Source organism: Cordyceps fumosorosea (genome assembly GCF_001636725.1).
Source record: "Cordyceps fumosorosea ARSEF 2679 chromosome Unknown scaffold_17, whole genome shotgun sequence".
In the NCBI taxonomy this organism is placed as follows: domain Eukaryota; kingdom Fungi; phylum Ascomycota; class Sordariomycetes; order Hypocreales; family Cordycipitaceae; genus Cordyceps; species Cordyceps fumosorosea.
Window position 1 is genome coordinate 175,293 of NW_017387317.1, and position 23,963 is coordinate 199,255.

At 56.5% G+C, this 23,963-nt stretch overlaps 6 protein-coding genes across 6 annotated transcripts; 5 read left to right on the top strand and 1 right to left on the bottom strand.

The window, feature by feature from the left end:
• Positions 1-1,015: 1,015 nt before the first annotated feature.
• ISF_06497 (Pyridoxal phosphate-dependent decarboxylase) lies at positions 1,016-2,587 on the top strand (the record flags this gene model as incomplete). The annotated part of the gene is made up of 1 exon (XM_018850101.1): positions 1,016-2,587. The coding sequence occupies one exon, from the start codon at positions 1,016-1,018 to the stop codon at positions 2,585-2,587; it is 1,572 nt and encodes a 523-aa protein (XP_018702589.1).
• A 1,260-nt stretch (positions 2,588-3,847) lies between these two features.
• ISF_06498 (ABC transporter) lies at positions 3,848-8,674 on the top strand (the record flags this gene model as incomplete). Its single annotated transcript, XM_018850102.1, has 1 exon — positions 3,848-8,674. One exon carries the CDS (start codon positions 3,848-3,850, stop codon positions 8,672-8,674), a length of 4,827 nt encoding a protein of 1,608 aa, XP_018702590.1.
• Positions 8,675-9,348: 674 nt separating this feature from the next.
• ISF_06499 (amidophosphoribosyltransferase) lies at positions 9,349-11,941 on the top strand (the record flags this gene model as incomplete). The annotated part of the gene is made up of 12 exons (XM_018850103.1): positions 9,349-9,372; positions 9,501-9,566; positions 9,656-9,828; positions 9,890-9,912; positions 10,032-10,152; positions 10,205-10,357; positions 10,411-10,629; positions 10,682-10,824; positions 10,884-10,900; positions 11,120-11,245; positions 11,303-11,408; positions 11,469-11,941. The coding sequence occupies 12 exons, from the start codon at positions 9,349-9,351 to the stop codon at positions 11,939-11,941; spliced, it is 1,644 nt and encodes a 547-aa protein (XP_018702591.1).
• A 472-nt stretch (positions 11,942-12,413) lies between these two features.
• Positions 12,414-14,180, bottom strand: ISF_06500 (nitrate transporter CrnA; the record flags this gene model as incomplete). Its single annotated transcript, XM_018850104.1, has 4 exons — positions 12,414-13,692; positions 13,776-13,855; positions 13,927-13,945; positions 14,029-14,180. 4 exons carry the CDS (start codon positions 14,178-14,180, stop codon positions 12,414-12,416), a joined length of 1,530 nt encoding a protein of 509 aa, XP_018702592.1.
• A 2,508-nt stretch (positions 14,181-16,688) lies between these two features.
• Positions 16,689-19,415, top strand: ISF_06501 (nitrate reductase; the record flags this gene model as incomplete). Its single annotated transcript, XM_018850105.1, has 1 exon — positions 16,689-19,415. The coding sequence occupies one exon, from the start codon at positions 16,689-16,691 to the stop codon at positions 19,413-19,415; it is 2,727 nt and encodes a 908-aa protein (XP_018702593.1).
• Positions 19,416-22,183: 2,768 nt separating this feature from the next.
• ISF_06502 (Glucose receptor Git3) lies at positions 22,184-23,479 on the top strand (the record flags this gene model as incomplete). Its single annotated transcript, XM_018850106.1, has 6 exons — positions 22,184-22,333; positions 22,392-22,432; positions 22,484-22,629; positions 22,678-22,854; positions 22,909-23,258; positions 23,324-23,479. 6 exons carry the CDS (start codon positions 22,184-22,186, stop codon positions 23,477-23,479), a joined length of 1,020 nt encoding a protein of 339 aa, XP_018702594.1.
• Positions 23,480-23,963: the final 484 nt, after the last annotated feature.

A 23,963-nucleotide genomic window follows, 5' to 3' on the forward strand; every position in this document is an offset into this window, starting at 1 on the left:
CTCCAATCCCGCGCTGCCGACACAGCAAACTGTGCGGATGTGCGGAGTTGAGAGGCATTTCCGTAGGGGTTGGACTGTTAAGCTGGGTGGAATAAGGCGAGAACTGCTGGCCTTGTCGCCAGGGATTGTCGGGTTACATAAGTTGCCTGTGATTGGCTGGTTGGGTTGGCTCCTTCCTTCTGTTTGAGCCTCCTTCTGACTGTCAGCATCGCCCCAACCACACAGCACAGGCACAGAACTATCCCTCTCTCACAGCTCACTCAGAACAGCCTGTTGATTGTCTCGAGCTATGCATCGGCACAGGCAAGGCAAGCCTAATCCTAAATCATAACCCGGATTTCTGGCCCGCGGACCCCACACAACCAACCATGAAGCCCCGAACGGGAAAGCGTTACGCTGGCGTTTTCTAGTCTACGGGCGTAACTACAATCATGCCTAGACGACCTTTATTAGTAGTTTTTCCCCCCTCGGACGCGGGAAAGTCGGCCAGACTAAGATCTCACCTATTTGTCCAACATTGCCCGCCACATGCCCAGGCCATATGCCGGTGTGAGTTGGGACGACCTGCCTGAAGGACCAGAGACCACAGAGGGATCAAAAGAAGGGCAAGACAGCCAAGGCCATTCATTGGCCAGCCCGCCTCTACGGAATTGAACGGCAAGGCGTTGATCAAAGTTCCCATTTGCGATTCCGGCGCAGCCCTGCGTGATAGTCGACCCAGGCCAGGCTTACCTATTGTCCCTAGCCTTTCAAATAGTCGACGTTCTGCTCCTCGTCTCTCGTCAGACTGCTTTGATGCTCACTCACCAGGACGACAGACACACAGCACACAATCTTTTCTCTCTTTCTTAATATTTCGAATCTAGATGAGCATTTAAGGTTATAAGTTTCTTTGCATTGAAGCAGGCAGTGCTCGAATAGCAGCCGCGACCTTTTTTCGCATACTCTCACACACCTACACCTATATACACATACCCGTACACATACATACCACCCACCACCCACCACACACAATATGCCTGCCTCGGATCACGGCAGCGAGACCGAATGTCTCCCCTACACGGCCCCCGACGGCACCATCCCCGGCAAGACGACGCTGGGCCGTGCCGAGGAGCTTGACGACCTGCTCTCGGCGGTGCGGGATCTGATTGTGCCGTACGTCAAGGCGGCTGACGACAATGCGGCCAAGAAGCACACGGGCCGGCTGCCCCGCGATGCCGCCGACCGGCCGTACAACGTGCTGGTCGAGCCGCTGCCGCCGCGGGAACTTGTCGAGCGCATGAACTTTTCGCTGCCAGTTGGCGAGGGCTCTGGCCGAGATGGCCTGCTGGACACGATCCAGGACCTGCTCAAGTATAGCGTCAACACGTGGGACCAGGGCTGGATGGACAAGTTGACGGCCAGCACGAACCCGGTCGGCGTCGTTTCCGAGATGGTGCTCGGCGTGCTCAACACCAACGTCCATGTGTACCACGTCTCACCTGCCTTGACGGTGGTCGAGAAGGCGACGGGTCGCGCGCTGGCGGGATACTTTGGATTTGATGGCCCGCACGCGGGCGGCGTGACGTGCCAGGGCGGCAGTGCCTCGAACCTGACGTCGCTCGTCATTGCGCGTAACGCTCTGTACCCGGACACGCGCGATAACGGTAGCGAGGGCTACAAGTTTGTCATCTTCACGAGTGAGGCAAGCCACTACTCGATCGAGAAGGCGGCCGTAGCGTGCGGCATGGGTGCGGCGAGCTGCATCGGCGTCCCGACAGACGCGCGTGGCCGGATGCGCGTCGACGCGCTGGAGCAGCTGGTGGTGGACGCCAAGGCCCGTGGGTGCACGCCACTGTATGTCAACGCGACGGCGGGCACGACCGTCATGGGCGCGTACGACCCGATCCGCGACATCAAGGCCGTCTGCGACAGACACGGCCTCTGGCTGCACGTCGACGGCGCCTGGGGCGGCTCCGTCGCCTTCTCCCGCTCGCACCGACACAAGCTTGACGGCTCGGCGCTCGCCGACTCGCTGACAATTAACCCGCAAAAGATGCTCAATGTGCCGATGACATGCTCCTTCCTGCTGACCAACGACCTGCGGCGCTTCCACGCGGCCAACTCGCTGCGCGCGGGCTATCTCTTCCACGACCCCGAGGGCGAGGAGGTCTGGGATCTCGCGGACCTCACCATGCAGTGCGGCCGCCGCGCAGACAGCCTGAAGCTGGCGCTCGCGTGGATCTACTACGGCGCGGCGGGCTTCGAGCGCGGCGTGGACCACGCGTTTGCCATGGCGGCTCACCTGGCGGACCTGGTGGACAAGTCGCCGGACTTTTTGCTCGTCTCGGAGCGGCCGACGCCGTGCCTGCAGATCTGCTTCTACTACGCGCCGGGCGGGCGGCTGGCGGAGGACCCGGCGGAGAACACGCGCCGCACGCGGGCGATGGCGGAGCGGATGGTGGCGAGGGGCTTCATGTTTGACTACGCGCCCGGACCGAAGGGGCATTTCTTCCGTGTGGTGGCCAACTGCCAGACGCAGGTCGGCACGATGGATGGCATCTTCCGCGGGCTGTCCGAGGTGGGCAAGGAGGCTGTCTCGGAGTAGGCGACGAAAGGTGAAGGAAAAGGCGAGGAAGGGAGGGAGCCGTTTTTAAAGACATGATTGGCATTTAGAGTTTGACAAGGACCTTGTGCGTCTAGCAGAAGATTTTGCATTTATTGTTTCCAATGCGGATTTTTCTTCATTTGGTTTTTGTGCATTTTCTTATATAGAATCAATTGAGGCTGTATATATTGCAGATGTGGATTGACATTTTCTGACACATGGCTACAGCGAGATAAATGTCTTGGTCAAGATGAGGAGGGTCAAGGTGAAGCCATCACTAGTCAACACCAGCTGTCTGACACTAGGTACAGGAGATTGGGGTTTTGGGGCTAAAGAGTGGATAGTCACCGTTGATATTTATTCCGTCATTCGCATCTGCATTTATGGTGTTGATAAATTTTTTTTTGGTTTTGAATTAACTTTTATAATTCTTGTTATCAGTCAGCACCCACGAAGCCAAGACGTTAGGCTGATTCCTAGGCAATGCACAGTAAAACTAACCTGCCATACCTGTTCACTTATTACTAACAGTTGCAAGACACAACAACGTCCCCAAGGCTGGCCGGGGCATCCCGTCAGCGTGGCGATGCGTAGACCTTCTTTCAGACGAACCCGAGCAGAGCGAAATCAACAAAACACCGTCCACCCTCAGCCAACTGGCAAAACTGTCTGCCTGTGGTCGGGCGGACGATCCTGGGCAGCTTTGGGTAACGCCCGAGCACCAAGAAGCCAAAGGGGGCATGAATCCGTAATGATTGGCTGTTCGAACGGTCTTGGTCCACTCCGTATTCATCGCTTCTCCCACCATTGCGTATTCCAGATCTCAGCCCGACCCGGTTAAAAACGTCACCAGAGTTTTGGCTTGGTAGCGCTTCCCTCGTTTTTCACCCAATACGGCTAGTACGACGGCCAGTCAGGGCGTTTAGCACTGTGGCACTGGGGGGTTTCATTGTGACGATGATGGGGGATCAGCACGCAGCTCAGCCTCGTGGGCAGCTTGGAAGCTTTATATTGACGTCGCCGGCTTGGCTTGGCCCTTTTTTCCTTAAAATGGTCCCGGGACCCCGAGTATCATCATCGTGGTGGCCATGCAGGGTACCATCTCGACCAACTTCCTCCCGTGTTGGTGATTGATTGATCGGCACACCTCCCTCTCGACTTTTGCCTGCTAACCATCACGAGTCCACGTCACAATCCAATTCCCTTCATTTTGTCCTTGTCATAGGAAAACCGCCCTGCCGGGCCTTCTCACCGTCCACCATGGACCTCTACCGCCAAATCTCCGCCCTGCGCAACAAGACGCTCAAGATCATCCTCCAGCGGCACCCGACCTCGACCCTCTACTCGGCGCTCGTCCTGCCCGTCATCGCCTCGCTGTACCTCGGCCTCGGCCAAAAGTTCAACCACGCCGACGACAAGTACGGTGTCGGCAGCCCGGGCAGCATCGACGCCCTCGGCGACGCCCTCGGCAAGGCCACCGGCGGCCGCGACACCGTCATCCTCGTCAACTCGGGCCTCTCCGGCGGCGCCATCGACACCGTCATCGGCACTGTCGCTGATGCTGTCACTTCCGCGGGGCGCAACGCCACCCGGCTCGCCAGCGAGTCGGACATTGGCTACGTCTGCGCGGGCTCCATCCGCGCGACATCGCCGTGCTTCGGCGCCGTCGTCTTCCACTCCTCCCCCGACGAAGGGTCCGGCGGAGGAGGAGGGGGGTACTGGAACTACACGCTGCGCGCGGACGGCGCCCTCGGCATCTCCTTCCGCGTCGACAAGAGCGACAACGCCGCCGAGGTTTACGCCCTGCCCCTGCAGCGCGCCGTCGACGCCGCCATCGCCAAGCACGACGCCGTCTCCTCCTTCCCCGTCGCCGGCGCCGCCCACCAGTACCCCTTCTCCGCGCTCACCGAGGACGAGCGCGAGGCCAAGGTGCGGCGCGACTACCAGCAGACCTTCATCAGCTTCCTCAGCGTCGCCTTCCTGATGGCGCTCATCGGCGTCTGCTACCACATGCCGGGCCTCATCGCCGCCGAGCGCGAGACGGGCATGTCGCAGCTCATCGACGCCATGATGCCCGCCGCCGCGCCCTGGCACCGCCAGCTCGCCCGCCTCCTCTCCCACCACTCCGCCTTCACCCTCACCTACCTGCCCGGCTGGGTCGTCGCCGGCGTCGTCAACCGCATCCTGATCTGGACCAACGTCAGCTACGGCGTCGTCGTGCCCTTCTTCGTGATCGCCGGCGTCGCCATGACCTCCATGTCGCTGCTCGGCGCCTGCTTCTTCAGCAAGGCCCAGCTCTCCGGCATCGTCACCGCGCTCGTCTGGCTCGTCCTCGGCATCGTCGCCCAGGCCGTCCCCCACCCGGGCACCGCCACCGTCGCCATCCTCGGACTACTCTTCACCCCGTGCACCTTTGTCTACTTCATCACCTACATCGCGCGCTACGAGCAGGAGGCCCTGCCGACCGACCTGCTGCGCGCCCACCCAAACAGCCCCTGGAAGCTGCCCGGCATCGTGCTCTGGGTCTTCTTCGCCCTCCAGATCCTCGCATACCCGCTGCTCGCCGCGTTCCTCGAGCGCGCGCTGCACGGCGTCACCACCGGCACCCGCCAGAACGCGCCGCCACCCGCCAGCAGCGGCGGGCTGCCCGATGCCGTGCAGATCCGGAACATGACCAAGATCTACAAGCCGACACTCCTGCGCCGCCTGTTTGCCTTCGCGTCGCCGCCGCGGCCCGAGGTGGTCGCCGTCGACTCGCTGACGCTCACGGCCAAGAAGGGCCAGATCCTGGCGCTGCTTGGCGCTAACGGTAGCGGCAAGAGCACGACGCTCGACGCCATCGCGGGCACCAGCAACTTCTCCAGCGGCGACATTGCCATCGACACAACCGGCGGGCTGGGCGTCGCGCCGCAGAAGAACGTCCTCTGGGACGACCTCACCGTCGAGGAGCACCTCGGCATCTTCGCGCGCCTCAAGACGCCCTCGAACCCGGCCACCCCGGCGCAGGTCACCGACCTGATCCGCGCCGTCGGCCTTGCCAAGAAGACCAAGGCCATGGCGAAGACGCTGTCCGGCGGACAGAAGCGCAAGCTGCAGCTCGGCATGATGCTGATTGGCGACAGCGCCGTGTGCTGCGTCGACGAGGTCTCGTCGGGCATCGACCCGCTCTCGCGCCGAAAGATTTGGGACATTTTGCTGCGCGAGCGTGGTAGCCGTACCATTATCATGACGACGCACTTCCTCGACGAGGCGGACCTGCTGGCGGACAACATTGCCATCCTGTCCCGGGGTCGGCTTCGCGCCGAAGGTTCCGCAGCGCAGCTCAAGGATACCTTCGGCTCCGGCTACCGCGTGCGCGTGCTCAACGCGCGACACATGCTGGGCCGCGCGCCCGAAGTCGATGGCGTCGAGCGTCTCGTCTCATCCAACACCATCACCTACGTCGCGGCCTCGGCCGCGCTCGCCGCCTCCGTCATCCGTACGCTCGAGGCCAGCGGCGTGCCGTACAAATTCTCTGGGCCGACCATAGAAGACGTCTTCCTCAACCTGGCTGACGAGGCCCGCGACCACGGCATGAAAGACCAAGTTGCCTCGACGGGTGCCGCTTCGGAGGCCAAGCTCAGTTCGAGCGAGAGCAACGGCGCCGGCGACGGGGAGAAGCTGACCGCGGGTTCAGGCCAGCCGCTCCCGCTTCTGCACGGTCGCCAGCTGGGCCTCCTTCCGCAGGTCGCAGTCCTCCTGCGGAAGCGTTTCGTCATTTTCAAGACCAACTGGGTGCCGTACGTCGCCGCGTTCCTGATCCCGATCGTCGCGGCGGCCATTATCCAGCTGCTCGTCAGGAACATTGCGGCCCCGGGCTGCTCGCCGCGGGAACGCAGCAGTGACACCAAGAACACCGACTTTACGGACCTTCTCGGTTCGCCCTTTATCGTGGGGGGTCCATCCGCCACGTTTAGTGCTTCCTCCATTGCAGACGTCTTTAAGCCCATCATCCCGAACCTTGCCGAAAGCGTTGCCAACCACATCAAAGTGGTCGACTCGTTTGACGCCTTTAAATCATACATCGAGAACAACAGGAAGAATGTCACCCCCGTAGGTCTTTGGCTTGGCCAGACCGGGTCTTCCCCTACGTTGGCCTACAAAATTGATAATGGAGTATCCATGTTCACCTCGACGCTTGGCCAAAGCCTTCTGGATAGCTTGCTCATGAACAAGACTATTGCGACCCAATACAAGCCCTTCGACATTGCTGCGGCGCCTTCTACGGGCAGCGGGCTGCAGGTCATTGTGTACTTTGCACTCGCATGCTCTGTCATCCCGGGCCTGTTTGGCCTCTACCCGAATTCTGAGAAACGCAACGGAGTGCGTGCGCTGCAATATTCGAGCGGTGCTCGCGCATTTCCCGTCTGGGCAGCCCACGCGCTCTTTGACTGGTCCATCATGATCGTTTCCATGCTTATTGCAGCGGGTGTTCTGGCGGGCACGTCGAGTATCTGGTACCATGTCGGCTTCTTGTTCCCCATCTTCCTATTTTACGTGTTGGCGGCCATCTTGATAACGTACTTTGTGTCTCTCATCATGAAGAGCGCACTGGCCACGTATGCGATCGCTTCGGTGATCCAAGGGCTGGGGTTTGCAATCTACCTAATTGCTTACTTCTTCATCTTGCTGTATTCGGACCCAGCCGAGACTGAAAAGAGTGTCTTGATTGGGCATTGGGTTATTGCCATCTTCTTCCCGACGGGTTCTCTGGTGCGCGCACTCATGGTGGCCCTCAATGTCTTTTCTACGACTTGTGACGGCTTTGCTCTGCAGAGTAACCCTGCTGCAATGAAGGCGTACGGCGGCCCGCTCGTGTATCTCATCGTGCAGTGCATCTTCTGGTTCAGCATGGTGGTGTACTTTGAGAGCTCGGATGGAAAATACAAGACTGGAAAGCCGCAGTACAGCGAGGATACGGAGGACCCGGAGGTGGCCGCAGAAGAGGTTCGCGTGGAGGGGCCCGGCGAAGAAACGGATGGCCTGCGAGTGGTACACCTGACCAAGGCGTTTGGCAAGACGACTGCCGTTGACAATGTAACGTTTGGTGTTGGTCACGGCGAGGTGTTTGCGCTGCTCGGCCCTAATGGCGCAGGGAAGTCGACAACGATATCAATCATTCGCGGCGACATTGCCCCAAGCCGGCTAGGCGGCGACGTCTTTGTGGAGAATGCATCGGTCACGAAGAACCGACCGGCTGCACGCGCAAATCTGGGAGTATGTCCGCAATTCGATGCCATCGACTCCATGACGGTAGTCGAGCACCTGCAACACTACGCACGCATCCGCGGAATTAGCGACGTTGATCAGCAAGTCAGAGCAGTCATCCGTGCAGTTGGCCTGGAAGCATACACCGGCGTCATGGCCCACACACTTTCCGGCGGCAACAAGCGTAAGCTGTCCCTCGCCATTGCGCTGACCGGCAACCCTTCCGTCATCCTCCTCGACGAGCCCTCGTCTGGTCTCGACGCCGCGGCGAAGCGCATCATGTGGCGGACGCTCGAGGCCGTCGTACCCGGACGATCGATTCTGCTCACGACGCACAGCATGGAGGAGGCCGACACGCTGGCGACGCGGGCGGGCATCATGGCGCGGCGCATGCTGGCGCTGGGGGGCACGGAGCAGCTGTGTCAGAAGTTTGGCGACACGCTACACGTGCACATGGTGAGCGAGACGGCGCCGCACTCGAGCGATGAGGAGATGCAGCAGATTCAGGCGTGGGTCATGGAGACATTCCCGGGAGCAAGAGTCGAGCAGGAGACGTTTCACGGACAGATGCGCTTCTCGATTCCGGCGTCGTCGGTTCAGGTCTCGGGTGGCGGTAACGCAAACAGCCGGGGCGGAAGTGGAAGTGGAAGCGGCAGCGCCATCGGACAGCTGCTGCTGATCCTCGAGGAACACAGAGAGAAGCTGGGGGTTGCACACCACAGTGTCAGCCCTACGACACTGAACGAAGTCTTCTTGACGATCGTTGGTAAATATGACGTGCTGGAGGAGGGCGAGGCGACACCGAAGAAGACGCCGTGGTGGAAGAGGTCGATATTTTGAGGAGTTGGCGTGTAAGTGTTTATTGTTGAATGTAGTAATTTGTAGAAGAACCGTTTGATAGAGCCATAGATAATCCTCTTTTTTGTCGTTATGTGAAGTCAGTCCATCCATGCATCCAAGGCCTGCCGCCTGAAGCCAGCAGCGAGCGTTTGCTCATTTTGATGAGCGAGGAGCAATTTTGTGACTGCCACTGTCGTGTCGTAACATGTGTCCAAATCATTAATGGCAACCGATCCTTGCGTGTCTCAATCTCAATTCCCCGCCGGAAAAGTAATTCGAATACCAGCAGAATTACTCGCAAGTCGTGGATCGGATGGTGTAATGGTAATTGTCCAAGGACAATAGTTGGTCCCTCGCTGTTCCTTTCAGTGGGTTCTGGCAGTAACAAACTGCCCCACCCTGCTAACCAACCAACCAACCAGTGGCTGCTGCCTCTGCAGGAAATTTTTCCGCCTCGCCGCCTGGCCCCCACCATGATTTTTCGCATACAGCCGGCGCTTTCGCTTCAGAGCCGATCCCGACCTTTTTTTCCTTCCCAACAGATTGTGCATCGAAAAGATATCAAGGCATTCGTTTGTCTCTGCCATCGCTTTCAATAGCGTCCCTGCTGCTGTTCCAGCCTCCGTCCTCATTCTCCTCATCGAGCATCCAACCGCTACCATCCCCTAGCAATCATGTGTGGCATCAGTGCTATCTTGGTGAGCAGCTTTTTTTTTTCGTCCCTGTCTCTGTGCCCCGCGTGTCCCCCGATACCGGGTCCTGCACCACCTTCACCTCCCCGGATTTTTTTCTTAATTGATGGCTGACATTCAATGTCCTCCCCCAGCTCGGCGACGTCAAGGCCACAACGGCTGCTGTGGAGCTTCACGAGAGCATCTACTACCTCCAGCATGTATGTCATTTTTTTTTCCTTGCCTCAAACGAATTGGTTCAATCTTGGTGCCTTGGACTTCCATACTAACGCATGCTACCCCGGACTAGCGTGGACAGGATGCCGCCGGCATCACGGTGTGCCAGGGCGGACGGCTGTACCAAATGAAGGGCAATGGCCTGGCCTCCAAAGTATTCCAGGAGCCTGCCCGTCTTGCCGATAATCTGCCCGGCTACGGAGGCATCTCCCATGTTCGCTATCCGACCGCTGGAACCTCTTCCGCGTGAGTACATCACTATCTGCTGATGAAGGCCCATATATACTGACTTTCTTTGCTCATACAGTTCGGAGGCACAGCCCTTCTATGGTGAGTTTATGTGCAACAACTTATTACTAATAACCACGGAAGCTGAACTCCCAATTTAGTCAGTATGTATCATCTTCTTAATTGCTTAACTTATATCTGCTCCTAACTGTATCCAATAGACAGCCCCTTCGGCCTGAGCTTGGCTGTTAACGGCAACCTCGTCAATAGTCAGGAGCTTCGCAGCTTCCTTGATCTTGAGGCTCGCCGCCATGTCAACACTGACTCTGATTCGGAGCTTCTGTATGTCCATCGTCTCGACGAACTTTTCCCAACCTGCTAACATATTGACTAGCCTCAACGTGTACGCCCATGCTCTCCACGAGCTAGGAAAAGCTCGTGCCAATGCCGACGACATCTTCGCTGGCCTGCGTGACGTTTATGCCCGTTGTAATGGCGGCTTTGCCTGTGTTGCCATGATCACCGGCTTCGGTATCCTTGGCTTTAGGTATGTGCTCGCGCTCTCTGCCGTTGGCCGAACTTAGCTAACCGATCTCGCAGAGATGAGAACGGTATTCGACCCCTTTGCCTGGGATCCCGCCCCTCGGCGACTCTCGAAGGCGCACTGGACTACTTCATGGCCTCCGAATCCGTCGCCCTTACTCAGCTTGGCTTCACCAATATCGTCGATATTCTGCCTGGACAGGCCGTCTTTATCCAAAAGGGCGGCAAGCCTCAGTTCCGCCAGATTGTCCCCATGAAATCTTATACCCCCGACATGTAAGTATCATTCCCGGTAGCTCCAATACCTTCAATACTAACGACACCCCAGATTTGAGCACGTCTACTTTTCTAGACCTGACTCTACGTCAGACGGAATCTCTGTCCACCGTAGTCGCCAGAATATGGGCCGCAAGCTGGCCGACAAAGTGAGGGAGATTTTGGGAGAGAAGGGGGTCGAAGAGATTGACGTCGGTATGTTTATGTTGAACTCCGTTGAAAAGTAATTTGAGGCACCTACTGATCCACACCAGTTATTCCCATCCCCGAGGTACGCATTTAGTTTTGCTGTTATCGTCCCCTGGACGGCGGAAAATACTAATATCAAGCAGACTAGCAATACCTCGGCTGCCGTTCTCGCCAGTTGCCTGAACAAGCCGTTGTCAAATGCTTTTGTTAAGAATAGATATACGTTCCGAACGTTTATCATGGTACAGTCCACCCCAATCCCCTGCTTACCCTAAAGAACCTACACTGACACATACCGTAGCCTGGCCAAAAAGCCCGCCAACAGGGTATTCGCAGAAAGCTGTCGCCCATCCAGGCCGAATTCCGCGACAAGGTCGTCCTCCTGGTCGACGACTCCATTGTCCGCGGCAACACATCAAGAGAAATTGTAAGCACCGACTTGTCGTTGGTTATCTGCGCTGCGCTGCTGACACGACTGTTCCAGGTCTTGATGAGCAGAGAGGCGGGTGCCAAAAAGGTCATCCTGGCGTCATGCTCGCCTGAAATCACACATCCGCACGTCTACGGCATTGATCTCGCGGATCCCGCCCGTAAGTCAGAAAAGCAGCCTTCTTCTCCTTAGGGCCCAAACACTAACGGAGAGATAACAGAACTCGTCGCCCATGGCAAGACGAGAGAGCAGATTGCTAAGGAAATTGGCGCTGACGAGGTAATTACCTGCCTGTTGCCTATCACTGTCTTTCTAGAACAAAAACTAACCGCCCCCGACAACCCACAGCTGATATACCAGTCCCTGGACGACCTCCAGGCCGCCTGCTTCGAGGCCATCGAGGGCGAGACCAAGGTCACCGGCTTCGAGGTCGGCGTCTTCTCCGGCCACTACCAGACCGAGGTGCCCGAGAGCTACTTCCAGCACCTCAGCGAGCTGCGCGCCAGCAAGGGCCGCAAGCGCAAGTCGCCCGACGAGCAGCCGCAGCCCGACGGCCACCCCGACGACCCCAGGAAGATGACGCTCGTCGCCAACGGAGGGCCCGTTAACGGGCCATCCTCGCCGCCGCCGGCTGCTGCTGCCTCACCGGCGCAGGAGCCCGAGGCCATGACGAGCCAGGAGGACATTAGGTAAGGCCTTCTCCCGGATGAGTTGCCGTCTAGGAAAGGAACCTGATAAAAGCTAACTCGCGCGTCATTAGCCTCCACAACTTTGCTACTAGTCGGTAAAAGAGGATAGAATCTACCGATCCGGCATCCGTAATCTTTTCGCGTTCGGTCCCATCTTTACTGATATTTGTCGTTATGGTCATGATGATTTACATTGAAAAGGGCGGAACAATGAATTTTTGTGAACTTATAGACGGTTTTGAAAAGATGAAGAAAAGAATTTTATCGAAACAGGCCGCTTTCCAAACGATGATCCTCCGCATCTTTACGAGAACACTGATTTTCCAACAGTTTTCAGCCCAAGGTATGCAAAAATGTGAACACCGAGCTCGCGCAACTATTAGCGCCTGCTTCCTCGCTTTCTGTGCATCCTCTCTTGCATTAAAAGCTGGCCATTCGCATGGCTACAGCGGCGAAACCGATTACACGCAACGCATTCAACGACCGCCAATTTGACCTGCAGGAAGAGGTTTGACCCAGGACGCGAGCAGGTTGATGGCAACGGTAATGACGCCAATGACCCAGAAAGTCTTGCCGTAGTCGGCGCCCTGGTAGCGGAAGATGATGGCAAAGATGATGCCGCCGAGGTTCCCGGCTGCGCCGGCCATGCCGGAGATGATGCCGTTGGCGGCAGGATGGACGTGCGGCACGAGGGAGAAGCAGGCGCCGTTGCCAGCCTCGAGGAAGAAGGCCATGCCGGCCATGAGGCCGAACATCGTGGACTTGGAGTGAGAGTCGGTCACGCCGATGGCAATCTGGAAGACGCCGCAGACGACGCCGAGGGAGCAGAGCCAGATCTTCTTGGACCAGACGTTGCCGCTGGCGCGGTAGAGCGCGTCAGAGACAACACCGCCGAGGGGGCGGAAGACGACGTTGAGAAGACCGAACATGGCGGCCCAACGACCGGTGCCGGTCTGGCCGAGAGCCTTGAAGTTCTTGAAGTAATACGCGCCGAGGACGGAGTTGATGGCAAGCTCGGCACCAAAGGAGCACATGTAGATGGCAGCAACCACGACAGTCTGCGGGCTGATGGTCACCATGAGAGTGTCCTTGAGAGTCGGGTTCTTGACGACTTCGCCATTGGCAGCGTCGAGGAGTTCCTGGTCGCTGAGCTCGGCCTCTCGGCAGACGGCCTCATTCTTCATCTGCTCGGCCAAGGCATCGTCGGACGTGGGCTCGGAAAATGCAGCCAAGTCGCCGGTGCTTTTCTCCCGGGCGCTCGAGGCGGCTGTGCGAAGGCCACGGCGGCGCAGGTTGCCCTTGACGGCGTCGTGGCGCTCCGACCACTTGCCGGTCGCGCAGTCGTCGCAGAGCAGCATCATGCCGAGCGCAATAGACGTGATGAGGATGAACGGTACAACAAAGGCGACGCGCCAGGCGACATGGGGCGTGAGATGCTGGTGCTCCACGAGGGAGTCAAAAATGGTGGGCATGATGAAGTAGGTGATGCCGCCGCCGGCGTTGCCCCATCCGGCGGTGAGGGCGTTGGCGGTGCCGACAACGTTCTTGTCAAAGAAGCTGGTCGTCCACACCTGGCAGGGCACAAAGGTGCCGCCAAGAACGCCGATGAAGAAGCGCAGGGTCATAAGGCCATTGGCGGTGGTGACTGTGCCGGCGAGGGCGGAGGGGATGGCACCGAGGAGGAGGCAGGCAGCGAAGGTGACTTTTGGGCCAAAGTAGTCACACGAAGGACCGGATACAACGCGAACGAATAGACTGCAAACCTGTTAACTAATTTTTTCAAGATTGCGTTTTTGTTCTTCATTCCGCCTGGAGTCGGAGAGCCTGGAGGTGCGTACGTGGATGCAAGAGCAACAATATTGGAGTTGGCAATCTCAGTCGGAGTGAGATTGAGATCCTTCTTGATGGTCAAGGTCAACTATTCGGCGTCAGTATAATTGAACCAGGATGTTTTGGAATCTCGAGTATTGCAAGATTGGGCGGTCGTACCAGAGGTGGAAAGGCGTACCTATATACTGTCAGTTTTGTCACACAAATCGTGTCGTAGCACTTCTGTTTCCTGCAAAAAGGTGCTTCACAAAGACAACTTACCAGGATAGGAACGCAACCATAAAACCGAGCCAAGAGAAGAAAAAGACACGGCCATGTCTGTCGAGCGGGTTAAGGACTGGGATCGAACGGGCCTTTCCATTGACAGGATTGAGCTCAGGAGCCTGCCAGAAGGTAGCCACCTTGAACGCCATGTCGAGAGGTGGATTTGGGGGATTTGCCTGCGTTTATGCCTGGTGTAAAGGAAAGGAAAAGAGCGAATAGCCGAAGCAGCCCGTGTTTTTGATTTTTGCAAGCGTAAAAGGGGACAGACAAGAAAAACGAGAAGCCCAGACCGGCCAGGACGTCAAGGAGAATCGGAAAACAACTTGATCGAGTTTCATTGATATAAATGCTCTTTGCCGGCGTCGATATATATAAAGACGTCCTCAAACAGCGTCTGAAGCGACTATTAATGTTGGTCGTTGGACAAAAAGTCGCATCTCCGCGGAGAGCCATGTCTTGGGGACCAGCCGGAGACACCTAGAACGCCAGCGATCAGGATCGGGAAGGGGCAGCCCGAGAGAGCAGAGACAAATGCAGCCTGGCTGTAAAGCCGGATTGGCCTCCACCACGATGGTAACTCTTGTTCGAATCACGGCATGGGTAAAGGAAATAGTCTGAAGTGCCGTGTGTGAGGTGTGTAGACGGAGAAGAATTGCAACCGGGGGGGGGGGGGGGGAGTATGGCAGCCGATCAGGCCGGTTGGTGGCTTTTATGTGTGGACATTCAACATAACCAGGGATCTTTATAAACTAGACTCATCCGGTTGACGAGGCTCGCTCCAGCATGTACAACGAATACCCTAAAATGGCCTTGATGCGCCGTTTTCTTTCGGCGTTCCATCAGTCGTCGGGCTATGTACATGTACTTGCTTGCATTATGTAATGTGCCTCGGCCACGTCTCTCTTCGTTTGCCAGCTGTCAGTCAGCCTCGACTCTTCAACTACAGCGAAAATGACAAACAGCGAGTTCAACATTGCCGACATGATGCTCATCGTTACCAGCAAACCAATGGGGCAAGGCGATTCACAGCACGGTTTACTTTACATTCCAGCAAATAAATCAGGCTAAGCAGAGATGGCACACACCCCGTCTCTACTGGTGGAACCTGCCAAGGCGGGAAGTCGATCTAAACCTTCAACTCAGTCAGTCTTGTTTCGACGACGATTGGCACTGTCATTACAAGAGGCTTCATGCTATGCCTCCCAATCTTTTATTCGTTAACTGAACCATCAAATATCAAGCACAGGCAAGCCGCCCCATTTCACCTCCTTCTATTGATTTGTACGGCGGCCCTTTGCGCCGTCTACCCCTGCCACAGAGCTAATGCAGGTCTCACCAGTGCACAGTCCAGTCTGCAGACAGGTTTGCAGGCTGCCTGACGACGCCAACTCTATCCAGCCTGGAAGCTCAACCCGGAAGCTCTCAACTATTTAGCCCGATGATGGTCTACACGACGCACTAGTTCTCTATTTATCCGAGCCCTCCGGTATGCCTCGCGAGCCCGTCCAGCCCAAACATCGCGACATGTTCTGTGGGCCATGTTACGGTCGTAGTATTGGTATAACCTCTCGGCCGTCCGCGGTTCCCTTGCTGTTCTTGGACATCTAGCGTTGCTTCGACTTCCCTCTTATCACTACCGATGAGCCTGGTTCGGCTTAGTAACTCGTCTATCCTGCTGGCATTCAACTTTCGTCTAGACCCTCTTACGCAACACGCTACTGGATGGCACCCATCAGGTCCTGCATGGAGCCTTTTTTTTGTAAGGTCAGGGGTGAGGCAAAGCAAAGAAAATTTTTCAAATCATCCTTGTCTAAAATTGAACGTCAACTGTATTGTACGAAGGCTGCTAGTTGATGTATAGCATGTACAAGCACTTGCATATAGCTGTTAAACCAGGTTCTTTGTTCTACGCCCGAAGGTCTTATCAACAGTACTGTTAGTGCGTCAATAGCATTAGCGGTACTGGCAATACTGGCGATGGCAATAATGGCAATAGGTCCGTAGTAATAGCGATAAAAGTAGTAATAGTGGTGTGGTAGTGATAAATACTGATAGTGGTTGTACTGGTGATGATAAGGCCAACACAACACACAGCTGTGCAACGGGGAGAATTGAGATGACGACAAAAAATACAAACAAATCAAGAATTTACAACAGGAGTTACAACGACGATAATAATTTAGTACGGTAATAGGAGGAAAATAAATCCATGAACTAAATTTTGTTGTGCACTCTGGCTAGGTTCCCTTCGGCCTACTTGCCATGTCTCTATACTCACTGCACTTCACTTATTAGTGTTAGAGCCCACACCCTCGCAGTACGAAGTGACCTGCTGTTGCACTTGTGGAGAGTTTCTATTTGCACCCCTCTCTTCTTGTATGCACACTCAGGATGAGGAATTAAGTTGGCGGCCAAGTTGGCCGACAGACATGGTGGGAGCCACGTCGATGACCCAATTAGTGCAAGAGTTGACTTTTCAAAAAGTGACAAGGGAGAGAGAAGAGAAAAGCCTCGACCCAAGTTGTAATTGCACCCTAGGACACTCCCAGCGAGGGTTATCGCTTCGTATACAGCATCTCGCATTTCTCCCGCTTTCCCGCAGCCTCTCCCGTGCCAAATCCTATATCCGGAATACCTGAGTACAGTACACCGACATCATGGCCGTAGAGACGCTCCCGATGCGGTCCTTTCCCGATGGCGCCGCTCCCCCGAGCCCGCCCTCCACGGCGAAGCACTCGCAGTCGCCGAGTCTCGCCGGCGAGCGGCAGGACGCGTCGTCCCTGCCGCCGCTCCATTCCCAGAAGAGCGCCCTTCTCAAGAGCTACCCCCTTCCGCCGCGCAACGGCGTCAAGTCGGTGCAGCCACAGGACCTCAAGACACCGGACGCCCACGTGGAGCGCGACCCGCGGCTGATCCGGCTGACCGGCGTGCACCCGCTCAACTGCGAGGCGCCGCTGTCCGACCTCTACGACGAGGGCTTCCTGACCTCGGAGGACCTGCACTTTGTGCGCAACCACGGGTCCGTCCCCGCCTGCGAGGACGAAGAAGTGCTGGACTGGACCTTTTCCGTGGAGGGCATGGTGCGCCGGCCGTTCTCGCTGTCGGTGCGGGAGCTGGTGGAGGGCTACGAGCAGGCGACGTACCCGGTGACGCTGGTGTGCGCGGGCAACCGCCGCAAGGAGCAGAACGTGGTGCGCAAGTCCAAGGGCTTCTCGTGGGGCGCGGCCGGCCTGTCGACGGCGCTGTGGACGGGCGTTCCCGTCGGGGAGCTGCTGGCGGCGGCCGGGGGCGCGGTGCGCGGCGCGCGCTACGTGTGCTTCGAGGGCGCGGACGAGCTGCCCAACGGCCACTACGGGACGTCGGTGAAGCTGAACTGGTGTCTTAATGAGGATAGGGGGATTATGGTGGCGCATAGGATGAACGGGCGAGCGCTGCACCCGGACCACGGGAAGCCGGTGCGGGTGGTCATCCCGGGCCAGATCGGCGGCCGGAGCGTCAAGTGGTTGAAAAGAATCATCGTCACTAGAGAGCCGAGCGACAACTGGTATCACATTTACGACAATCGTGTCTTGCCGACGATGATCACACCTGAGCAAAGTGCCAATCTACCTGATGTGTGGAAGGATGAGAAGTACGCCATCTACGACCTTAACACTAACAGCGCCGTCTGCTACCCGCAGCACGACGAGATGGTCCCGCTGGATGGTAGTAATAAGACGTATAAGGTGCGTGGCTATGCTTATAGCGGAGGCGGCAAGCGCGTCACGCGTCTTGAGGTGACCCTGGATAAGGGTAGGAGCTGGAGACTTGCCTTGATCAACTACCCCGAAGACGAGTACCGCAACGCGGCGGACGGCGACGAGCTGTACGGCGGCAAGATGGACGTGTGGTGGCGGGAGACGTGCTTCTGCTGGTGCTTCTGGGAGCTGGACATCCCTGTCGGCGAGCTGGCCGGCGCGTCGGACCTGATGATCCGCGCCATGGACGAGGGCCTGATGGCGCAGCCGCGCGACATGTACTGGTCCGTCCTGGGAATGATGAACAACCCGTGGTACCGCCTCGTGATCCACAAGGAAGACCGGTTTCTGAGGTTTGAGCACCCGACACAGCCGGCGCTGATGTTGGGCGGCTGGATGGAGCGCGTCAAGAAGGCGGGCGGGAACATTGCGAACGGCTTCTGGGGCGAGAAGACTGGGAAGGAAGAAGAGGAGGAAGTCGAGGTAAAGCAAGAGGAAAGGCAGATTTCGATGATTAGTCCAGAGACCAAGCGCACGATTACGCTGGCTGAGCTGGAGCAGCACGGTGGTGAGGAGGAGCCCTGGTTTGTGGTCGAGGGCCAGGTGTACGACGGGACCGAGTACCTGGACGATCATCCCGGCGGCGCGACCTCGATATTTGCAGCTGCTGCGACGGACTGCACTGAGGAATTCTTGGCCATTCACAGTGAAAATGCCAAGGCGATGCTGCCAAAATACCACATCGGCACTCTTGACGAGCATGCCCGGGCTGCCTTGGCCGGCAAGGCGGCCGAGGTCGAGGACGCCGCCCGTCCCGTCTTCCTGCAAGCCAAGGCCTGGAGCCGGGCCCGTCTGTGCTCCAAGGTGGACGTCTCCCCCGACAGCAAGCTCTTCTCCTTTGCGCTCGACCACGACCAGCAGACGATCGGCCTGCCCGTCGGCCAGCACGTGCTGATGCGGCTCCGCGACCCGGCGACCCGCGAGGCCATCATCCGGGCCTACACGCCAATCTCCCGCTCCGACGCCCGCGGCACGCTCGACTTTGTGGTCAAGATCTACCCGCCGACCGCGACGCAGGCTGGCGGCGTGATGACCACGGCGCTCGACTCCATTCCGGTCGGGCACCCGGTCGACTTCAAGGGCCCGGTAGGCAGGTTCGAGTACGCGGGCGACGGGCTCTGCCGGGTCGCGGGCCGCGCGCGCCACGTGGACAGGCTGGTGATGGTGTGCGCGGGGACGGGGGTGACGCCGATGTTGGCGGTGCTGCGCGCGGTGGTGGGCGGCGGGCCGGAGGACGCGACAGAGTGCGTGGTGCTGGACGGTAATAGAACGGAGGAGGACATCCTGTGCAGAGCGGAACTGGAGGCGCTGGTGGGAGGCAGCGGTGGGAGGGCGAGGCTGGTACACACGCTGTCGGAGCCGGGGGAGGGCTGGCGCGGGCGGCGCGGAAGGATGGACAGGGTGTTTCTGGAGGGGTTCGCGGGGAGGCCACCGCAGAAGCAGCAGGGGAGTGATGACGGTGAGGAGGAGGAGGAGGAGGAGGAGTCGGCGATGGCGTTGGTCTGCGGACCAAAGGCGCTGGAGGACAATGTTCTGGACATCTTGAAGGACTTGGGGTGGGATGAAGATGACATTCTCTTCTTTTAGGATGTACATGGACTATACAAGATTGCTTCGTACATATGGGAATCAACATTTAATGCTCATCTAGAAGCCAAATATAAGACTGGCCATGGAGCATGCATCCGAGACAAGACATCGCACCCCCAAGGACATCGGTAATTGCATAGATTGGCTGCAGGAGCCCGCATGGCCGAACTGTCATGTGACGGCATGGTTAACCTGGGTTTTCCTGTTAGGGAAATACGACGGCTGTACTGGAAGCTGTAATACCTACCATGACCACCTGTAAGCATACATGACTGTTGCTGCCACTCAGCCGCAGATGACCGAGCCGGTCAGTCTTGGGCGCGACTTGACAGCATACACAACCCAACTTCTGGTCGCAACTTCATTTACGTATAGGCCGCTTTCCGGTTAAAAGGGGAATGGCCTCTTCCTTCGCAAAAGACCCCAAAGGTCTAGGGGGGAAGTCGTTCCGTGTGGCTGCGGATACCGAAGTCAAGTTGGCGTCCATGAAGATACGACATCACAGGCTACATCCTCGAGGGGAGCTCACTAATGAAGGTATGCCACGAAAAGGATTGATATGACGTGCTGCAGGGGTAACAGGGGTTAATCTGCAATAGTTTCTGGTAGGAGATACGGGAGGGCGGGCGTATCAAGAATACGAGAGTCCCCGTCACCCCGGCCCGAAGCCCAGCTTCTCTGTCCCTGGGCTTTTCAACCCTGTCTTCTGTATTGGAAAACAATAGGGTTGCTAGTGAGCAGCTGGCAGCGAGAGAGCGGGATCCTGTTCGTCTTGCCTGTAGAGTCGCAATCCTCGGCTCTCGCTAGCCTCGTCTCAGCTGGCGTGCTTGGGAAGTTGGCTAGTTCAGCGAGGACCGGCGCCCAAGTCCCGCCGGTGCCAGGAATGGTTGGGTCAAGCCCACCGCCTTGGTAGAGGGAGCCGGGCAGCCGGGGATGCTCCCCCGGGCCGGTGGAGGCGGCGCACGATGGAACGGAGGAGTCGTGGGTTGTCGGGTCTCGAATCTTGAGGAGGAGGAGAGGCCCTTGTCCGGCTAGCGATGCGCAGCACAGGGCAAGTGGCGCAGACCTCTTGAAGAGGGGTGTAATAAAGAAGAGGCTGCAAGATGATGTGTGAGAAACACGGTACTGTAGACTTGGAGAGTCAGGGATAGGAGGTGGATGTGGATGATTGTTGGTTGCTTGCAGAAACGAACTATGTAGTAACTATGTAGTAACTATGCTTTTTGGACTGGACAGCATCCTCCCCTCTTTTCTCTCAAGCACAGGTTATTTATTAGCAAATTTTTTTTTTTTTTTTTTTTTTTTTTTTTTTTGGGAAGGTGGGCGTACGTTATCTGACAAAAGTGCCATACTATCAGTCCAGTGCTAACTTAGTGTCAGAAGAGCCAACTCATGAGTTGGTGTACAATTTACGCAGCGGGCAGATATCGATGCTTATCTTTGTGCAGTTATGTAATGTAATGTAAAACAGTGCGCGTTGATACACAAAATTATCTCTTCGTTATCAGCCGATACGGTAAAGGAAAGGATCAACCTACTTGGAGCTTGGAGGCGCTCAGTAGCCTCCGTTGTTGGAAGAAGCCCGTAGAGAAGGACAACAGGGACCAAGACACGTTCATCATTCTCCCCATCCTCTCTATGCACTGCGGGATTAAATGCAATGCAATTATTTTACTCTCTTCCGGTGCAATCCTACAAGGCAGATGGACTGTGGACTGCTTGCTGTGTGCACCCCCTCCCCTCCCTGCTAGACATCCTCGGCCGAGTCCAACCGGGGAGTCGACATGTACAGTGACTTTGCATCACATGAGAAGCACGCACAATCAGTCGCAAGAAAAGATCCTTCCTCGCCTGGCTACGGGAGCCCAGATCTCCTCCAAAACCGCGACGGTAGCATGCGGCCAACCCGGCGGCCCGCTCTGCGCCGTCCCTGTCCGCAGGACCACACGCCACGGCCTGCTCATTGTGCACGCCCAAGCTTCTCGGACTTGCCTTGCTTGGAAAGGAGCAAGAGGGCACGGCCTAGAAAAAGGGATGCAGGGGGCGGAGGCTCTTCTTCCTGTAAGGTGACCGCGACCCGATAACCGCTGCACCCTCCGTCGTAAAGGATACACTGAACAGGTCGTTCCTATTCGACCAAATTTAGTCTTCATTCGCCATCGTCTCTTCTTTGATATCCCCACCTGGTCTACAATAACGCTTTACTCCAAGTAAGCCGACGGGGACTTGTGGTATCGGTTGACCAGGACCATCCTTGTTCCTCTCTCGCCTCTCGTCTGGAGTGGCTGCTTCCCCTGAGCGGCTGGTTTTTACTGCTGGGATCTTTCCAATAGTGCAAGTGAGAAGCGTAAGAGGGACGAATAGCATCGAAACGGGAAAATAGCACCGTTTTGTCGCTTCTGTAGCATCCCTCCCCCTCACGCTGTGTGATGGTTTGCTGATAGTCTACCACCAAGAAGGGCCCAGCAACACACTCTTGCATCTCTCATTTTCTCCCCCTCTCCTTCTTACAGTGTTAGTATTTTGTGTGAATATTGCTTCTTTGTGCCGTCCAACTTGTCGACCCGTCATATATGGAGGGGCGTTGCTCCGTCATCTTGTCCGTCGACCGCAAGGGCCTTACTACCAGCCTGTGTTGGCAGAGCCAAGTACGACCCTTGACATTTGCCCCATCTCTCATATCTCGCTTTGCTTCTTTTCACTACTGTGTTCTCCTTTTTTCTTCTCTTTCTGATCTTCAGGAAAAGAATCAGGCTCGCTTGGAAATGGCTGTACTTACGAACGGCACGGCTGTCGAAACGGCGCCGCTGTCGGCGCCAAAAAACAACGACCAAACACACACTCTCAGCTTGGTGATTCTGATTGTGGCCATATTCTCTGCTCTTGGGTCTATTTGGATGATTCTTGGCTTCGCAGTACTAAGAACCCGCTTTACAACCGCAATGTCTACCCAATTCCGCTAACACTGACCAGATGAACAAGTCGTTGCGAACATTTAGACATCAGCTTATCCTGTTAGTTTGTATTGCTTGTATACATTGGACATTGACTTACATGAACTGTAGTGGTCTTGCGTTGAGTGACTTTTTCATGGCCATCAACTTCCTGTCTTCAGCTGCCGTCAACCTGTCTGGCCAGGACATTGGCTCAAAATCCTGCAAGTCCTTCTGCAGCTTCAACGGATTTATGATTCAAACATTTGTTGACCAGAGTATGCTAATTTATGAGAATGATGTTGACTCTTGCTAATTCTCTACAGCGGACTATTGGGTTCTTTCCATCGCCGCCTGCATATTCATCATGGTGGACGACAGGAAGGCGGTTTCGCAGTGGATTCAAAACAACAGGGTCGTGGTATGGACAGTGCCATGGGCCTTGTCGCTTCTTTGGGCGACCCTTGGATTATGCTTGGCTGGTTATGGAGACATCGGAGCGTGTAAGTCTGGGGAAGATGTATTGTCGTCATCGGCTGGGTTGCTAATGTCTTCAGGGTGCTGGTTCACGAGCGACAAGACCCGACTACTAGTCAACTTCCTCCCTCGCTGGGTCATCATCGTGCTGATGCTTCTCCTGTATCTTCGCCTGCACTTCATCATACACCGCGCGCACGATAACTTTGTGTCGTTCAACGACGACGAGGAATACGGCGTCGGCTCCGGATCGCACTCGGGACCGTACTCGGTGTCGAAGAGCGGCGGGTCCTGGTCTCTGCAGCCGGTGCACATGTCGGAGCTCTCCGAGGGCTCGAGTCAGGAGCGCATCGTGGCGCCGCCCGCGCCGCCGGCGGAGGCGCCGAGACCAAAGACGCGAAGGAGTCGAGGTGCGGCCGATTTGCGGAGGGTGAGTTGTCAGCGAAGCGGAAGATGAGATGGGAGCTTCGGCTTGCTAACGGAATCTACCTCCAGCTGTCTTACCAGATGATGCTCTACCCGCTGGTCTACATGCTCATCTGGGCACTGCCGACGGCAATTCGCATATACCAGGCTGTCAGCGGACACTCGGCTCCATTTTCGGTGGCGACTGTCGACAAGGTACGGCCGCTGAAGAAGTCGCAATGTTGAAATGTACAAGAGAAACATGTTAATTTACTGTGCTTTAGTCGTGCATTGTCATTCAGGGCCTCTGCGACGCGATAGTATACGGGTTCAATGAGAAGACTTGGCGGGGTTGGAAGGAGATTTTTACGCGAAAAAAGGGAAACTAAGGAGAGGTGGAAGATGGATATGTGCTTCTGTTACATATGTGCAGGTAAAGAATCGATATGTCTATATGTATCAATTTTTTTTTTTTTTTCATATTTTTATAGCGGTTGCCCTGATGTCTGGGCCTGGCTCGAGGGTTGGGGAACATTTTTCGGTTACCATCTACAGCCAAAAGAACAGTCGTCTAATTCCGCCGGATTTATGAGTGAGGAGATTATTCGGCTACTAAATATATCAAGACCATGTTAGATATGCATTCCGCGGATTGAGCGAGATGCCACGGAATCGGCTAACTCGGAGCATATCCGTGTCCACCCCCGCATTCTCATCTGATACGGTCTGG